The sequence below is a fragment of the Cornus florida genome, unplaced genomic scaffold (genome assembly GCF_030987335.1).
Source record: "Cornus florida cultivar Cherokee Brave unplaced genomic scaffold, ASM3098733v1 CherokeeBrave_3.0.0_Hap2_Chr05, whole genome shotgun sequence".
Lineage (NCBI taxonomy): Eukaryota > Viridiplantae > Streptophyta > Magnoliopsida > Cornales > Cornaceae > Cornus > Cornus florida.
The window spans coordinates 94,356,643-94,362,642 of NW_026775575.1; the positions used below are offsets into that span (position 1 = coordinate 94,356,643).

At 34.7% G+C, this 6,000-nt stretch overlaps 1 protein-coding gene across 2 annotated transcripts; it reads right to left on the reverse strand.

Moving 5' to 3' along the window:
- Positions 1 to 1,636: 1,636 nt before the first annotated feature.
- LOC132307731 (uncharacterized) lies at positions 1,637 to 4,085 on the reverse strand. Of its 2 annotated transcripts, none has more exons than XM_059805571.1 (2): positions 3,581 to 4,085; positions 1,637 to 2,114 (listed from the first exon to the last, which is right to left on the reverse strand). In XM_059805571.1, exons 1-2 carry the CDS (start codon positions 3,996 to 3,998, stop codon positions 1,819 to 1,821), a joined length of 714 nt encoding a protein of 237 aa, XP_059661554.1. In that variant the 5' UTR covers positions 3,999 to 4,085; the 3' UTR covers positions 1,637 to 1,818. The 2 variants fall into 2 exon arrangements, with proteins under 2 accessions (XP_059661554.1, XP_059661553.1); XM_059805570.1 differs by having other exon boundaries at positions 3,569 to 4,084.
- Between the last annotated feature and the right edge of the window lie 1,915 nt (positions 4,086 to 6,000).

Genomic DNA, 6,000 nt, shown 5'->3' on the forward strand with positions numbered 1-6,000 from the left:
CCAGCAAGAAAATGTACTCGTGGCTGGAACATTGCATTTGAACACAACTTTGTTGATCCATTAACAAAGGTGGCATTGATCAATAATTTTGATCGTCATCTCGATAACATTGGAGTTAGATGCAATTTGAATTGGCTATGAGGGCAAGTGGGAGCTGTTGGGATTTATATGCACTGACATAGCAAATTTCTATCTGGATTATAGTGACATATGTTCCTAACGTTTCTAAAATATTTATGTTTTATACAATTGGTGAATTCAATGTATTATATTTCGATTCATTATAGAATTGATAGTGTCTATTTGATTACAAAAGATATTTATATATGTATGTGATGGCGATCAATACATGAATATAAATAGTAATCATAAATGGTTCATAGTCGGTAATTATGAATGGACTTATAATTAATTAAGACTTGAACTAGATCCGCGTTAGGTTGAGATATATTGCGAGAGTCATCGTATGCAATTGCTCCCTATCAACGTCATGACATTTGACTCTTAAGCATGAGAAAATTATAAACTCTTTTGTTAGTTAATAATTACTTTGATTTGTTCGGCGAATTCTTCGGAATCCTTAGACCGACACTTTGGGTAGTTATGTAATTAATAGTTAGAGAGTTATATTTTCAATATTTGCATCATTGCTACTTGTATTTATTTTGTATTGATTATGGTTGATCACAAAGTAAATTCGAAAGCCTTCGTGTGTTTTTAGACAAAATAATTTATTATATATTTATTTATTAAATTATTATTTTTGTCAAACAAATGTTTTATTGTGATCGAGTCAGAAATAATCAATGGTACCAAAATAAATATATTAATTAAATAATCGGATTGATGATTTTATTTATCCGATAACTAATTATGCATAAAGGGATCAAAGTGCAATATTGACTTAAAGGTTATTTATTATTTAATTGGAATTCAAATAATTTCTTTTAGTGGAGTAGAAATTAATTTATGAATTAATTGAATTGGGTCCATGGACCGGGCCAATTATTAATTCATTGTAGCCAATAAAATAATAGGCCCAATGGATTCTCACTCATATCCCAACTTGATATTGGAATCATATTAGATTTGAAACATATGAATTAGAGAATAAGAAGAATTTGTTATTTCCTTTTCTTTATTTTTATGTTGCCTATAAATATACATAGTCTATGTATATTTTATAAGTGATTTTTGAAAAAAGGAACCTATTTTCTCTCTCTCGAAAATTAAGATTTATATTCTCATCTAATGGAGGCTCCCACAAGCCTAGTTTTCTAAGGTCATTCATGGAGGCATATGAGTGATTCCTAAAGGCAAAACAATTACCAAGAAAATGGAGATCTAAAGAGAAGGCATCTTGCTAAGGGATCTACAATAAGTGAGAACATTCACTTTAGAGGAAAGTTTTAAAGATTTACTCAAACCTTTGATGTAAATATTCAATCTGTTAATTGGATGATACATCATATTTTATTTTTGCATAAAACTTGTCTCTATGTGATGAATCAAGATTTATGAATCAAAATCCCTCGAAAAGTTTTTAAAATTAGTACGTTTCCCAACAATTTGCTCCTATATCCATGATTAAGATGACCATATAATTTTCTAGACCCGTTTCAAACAAACGAAAACAAGCTGCAAATAACCTATATATTGATTGCATAAGGTCCGATAACTTGCATTCAACTAGGATGTCTGTATATAAGAGTCATAGTAATTACAAAAGGTGAAATAAGTTAAAGCCATGCTAGCACTAAAAATTCACCATCACTTACTTTTCACAATCTTATCTGCTACATACCAGATACTGCCCTTCTACTGCTGCTTCTTCCCGCGTCCGGTCACGGGAACAATCAGATCATCAAAAGTATTTCTACCCACAGACCCATTGATGAATATTGGTATCACATCTTCTGGTTTTTTATTTTCACTTGAATCCCTGCGGGGTGCATTTTCAGAGGCCAAGTCCTTATCCTCCTTGACTATCTTTGGTGGCTCAAGTGATTTCCTGCAACCACCGGATTCTTTCTCTGCTGTGTTTTTCTTATTAGCTGGCGGTGCCATTTCATCACGAATTGCCGGCATAACAATTTTATCAAATGCAATTCGACCTGCACATAAAAAGCTTACGTTTAAAACACAAGCAGAAAAACATGCCCTGAACCCAAGACTTGATGCATTAAAATGAGTTGAAAATTATATGACAGCATATTCTGGCATGCACTACAATCGATGGAACGCTAATGAATATGCAGCTTCAAAAAATTTAAGATTTGCAGAAAAGAGAAGGAGCAACATTTCGTTATATGGACTGTTTTCTACCTATTCCTGCAAATGAAGGGATGAAATGATGTACTTAAAATAAGATATATACATAACAACTAGTTGTTTAACATATACAGTCATAATATAATTACTAGAATACTTTTATTCCTGCTCCGAATATTGGAATACGATAATAGGAAAAAATAGATCTAACAATTCAATTGCATTTTAAATACACAAAGCCCTACCCTGAATCTAAACTATTTGCATGTAAATAATCCACATCGGTCTAATTAATTCGAACATCAATGTTTTCTAGATTCTATGATGTGTCTTGGTTCAGCTCCGCCAAATGAAAAAAGAAAAAAAAAAACACTCCACTAACTTTCTGATTCCATCAACATTTTAACATCTTGATGTCTAAAAAGAAATTATGAGGCTGTTCAATAAAAATTTAGTATGCTCAAAATCTCAATAAATTTTAAACACAATTGGGAAATCAGAACTGTACTAATTTTTTTAGAACAGTGAGGTTTTCTTCCAAATCATTCCCGCTTTTCCTCTCATTTCCATCAAAACAACCCTCCAAATCCTTCTACTTGTCTCCACAACATGCCATAAGAGGTTTCCCTCCAAATCACTCCCTTTCTTCCATCCCATATCCATCAAAACAATCGTGTCCGATTGTAAATAGTCTTTTAGAAGATATGCACAGTCTTTGCATTTCCAGCTCGGTTTTTACCTCTATTTTATTTTTATTTTTTAAATTAACTTTCCCATTTTTACCTAAGTCACACAATCCTTCTCAATGGATGTTACTCCGACGCTCCGAACGCGCTTGGGCTCAAATTATCACTATTTATGACTTAATTATGCCACTATCACGCTCTCGCTCTCGCTTTAACTTTATGTGACTTAGATTTTCAAGTTAATATCTTTTATATATAAATGTTACCTAACCAACCATAATGACAATGGGATGTGATTTCAATACAATAAATAGCATATAAATTTCTACCTAGATATTTTTTAATTGAAATTAGTATATTACACATCAATACAAAGTCTAAAAGAATAAATAAATGAATGAAATGAAATGCAATATTATGAAAATCAAGTAGTTAAGATAAGCAAGAATATGGTAAAGTGTCCATCTTTGACAACACCATCCTAGATTATTAACGGCTAAACGGCGGGCGTAATTTGTATTAATAATAAGATAAGAGTTGATAGATTCCGACATAATAGATATAAGATGAACATTAATGTGTGTGTGTGAGAGAGAGAAGGGTAAACAGACAAGCAGAATAACCAGGGACGCATTTGAGATACTCCTCGAAGCCATAGAGGGCCGCATTCTGGACTATTTTGGTGCCGATCCGGACGAACTTGGCTTGTGCTTCACCGTCGGGATAGTACTTGATCACAGTATCGACGTTGCATCTGACGGCGTTGACGGCAGTACAGCCGTAACCGTAAGAGCTCCGGCATGCGTCCTTCACCGGCGTCAGATCTGGTGCGTTTCGTTTCAGATAATCGGTCGACGAGTACATGAAATCGGAAACCCCCATCCTTCTCGATCTGTCTATCACAGCGTTGTCTCTGACGGTGTTAACGGCAGTGCGGCCGTAACCGTAAGTGCTCCGGCATGCGTCCTTCACCGGCGTCAGATCGGGGGCGTTTCGTTTCAGATAATCGGTCGATGAGTACATGAAATCGAAAATCCCCATCTCTCCACTCTCGATGTTTTTCAAAGACAGTTCCTCTCACGCTCTAAACCATCAAATGGTAAAGCAAGCAGACTGTAATAACTTTATATGCCAAAAAGAAGAAGTGTATATATATATATATATATATATACCAAAAAGTTAATATGTATTTCATTTTTTTTTCCTGAAAAATTGAGTAAACACACCCACTCGTATCTTTGATGAGAGTTAAAGGTTCAACCTTTCCTTTGAGAATTTACCATATAGGTTATTGCCCATTTGATCAAAAAGCTAAATATTAATACTCCGTATTTCCTTAGACAATTTTCCTCCGTATTTGGAAAATTGTCCTCTTAGACAATTTTCCAAGGCCTGATAATCATGCCATAAGTTCAGAAGATACAACCGGTTGTGTTGCCATGAACAAGAACTAGAGTTTGGAAAAGACAACCTAAGAGGACTACTTTTCCATACCACCTGGGCTATGGGGCATTTACAAAGCATATGAGAAATTGTCTCTTCTTCTATCCCACAGACACGACAAATCGCATCGGATACAATTTCCTTGAACTGAAGGTTCTTCAAAACTGGAAAACACTCCAAACAACACTGCCATATGAAGAACTTGATCTTTTCTTTAGTTTCGATTTTCCAAATGTCCTTCCACGCGCCATTAAATGCATGAATGGTATTATTGCTAGGATCAGTGAAAGATACTTGTGATGTTTTTAAAAAATTTAAAGCCAAAAAATAGGCACTTCGGACACTAAACTTGCCATTACCAGAAGGGCCCAGATTTTACTGTCAATTCCTTCCCATTTTCGAAGGGAAATTTTAAGAATTAAATCACTATCTCTTTTGTTAAAAATTCTTCTAATCAGATCGACCTTCCACCATTTTAAGCCACCATCAATGAGGTCAGCAAGATGAGAAAATTGATTAGCAGGAAGGTTTGAGGTAATACAAGGATTGATAAGATCTGGTAGCCATGGGTCATCTCTGCACTTAACTTTTGATCCATCCACAATACGCCATTGCCATCCCTGATTAGTCACAATTTTAGCAGCCGAGATTCCCTTCCACACCCAAGAGGCAGAGTTACTACATTTGGATTAAAGGAAAGAGTGGTCTGGGAAATATTTTTGCTTGAAAACATTGAACAATAAAGAATTGTCACCCACCTCCATTTGCTAAGCTAATTTAGTGAGAAGAGCATAGTTCAGAGCCTCCACGTTCCTGAAACTTACACCTCCACTCTCATTCCAGCCAATTAGTTCGGTGATTACACTATTAGTTTAAAAAGACTTGGAGAAAGGTCCTAGAAGTTGTGCATTTCATGAGTCATGAACCATAACAAGTTATTAAAATCACAAAAAAAAAAAAGAAATTAATAAAAGTATATTTTTCCTTTTTCTTTTAAAAGATCTTACAGTAATTAGACAACAAACCCATAGTTTAAAAAGACTTGGAGAAAGGTCCTAGAAGTTGTGCATTTCATGAGTCATGACCCATAACAAGTTATTAAAATCACCAAAAAAATAATAATAATAATTGTTGAGGTGAAATTCACGTGGTCCGATACGACACCGTTTTCCTGTAAGAAAGAGAGGAGAAGATCGATGAACCTTGACGGCACCGGTGTGGTACCTGCCAAGAGCTCTCCGACGGTCAAGTTAGTTACCGGAGATCCAAAAAGAAGGTAAGAATTTAATAATAATTTTTTCGTCGTACCTTATTCCCGAGTCGTCGTCCTATTTATCGTCGTTTCCCTTATTCTCGATAAGGGAATTTCATCATCTTATCCCATGGGACTTATCCCATGAAAATTTTATCCTTGATAAGATTTGTCATCATCCCCATGGAAATCTTATCCTGTATAAGATTTGTCATTATTCTTATCTATGGAAATCGTTACCTCTAATAATAAAATATTATCGTTGATTACCGAAAAGATCTGGCGGCTGGTCAACATTTGGTTGCCTCTATCGTTAGATCAAGATAGGTTTATTTTTCCCTATCAGTT

Bases quoted from the DNA above. Each gene is read 5' to 3' on its own strand.
- LOC132307731 (XM_059805570.1), bottom strand. From the start codon at position 3,998: ATGGGGATTTTCGATTTCATGTACTCATCGACCGATTATCTGAAACGA. The intron at 2,115-3,568 runs GTCTGTTTACCC...TTTTATGTGCAG, and splicing joins CGTCCCTGGTTATTCTGCTT to GTCGAATTGCATTTGATAAA.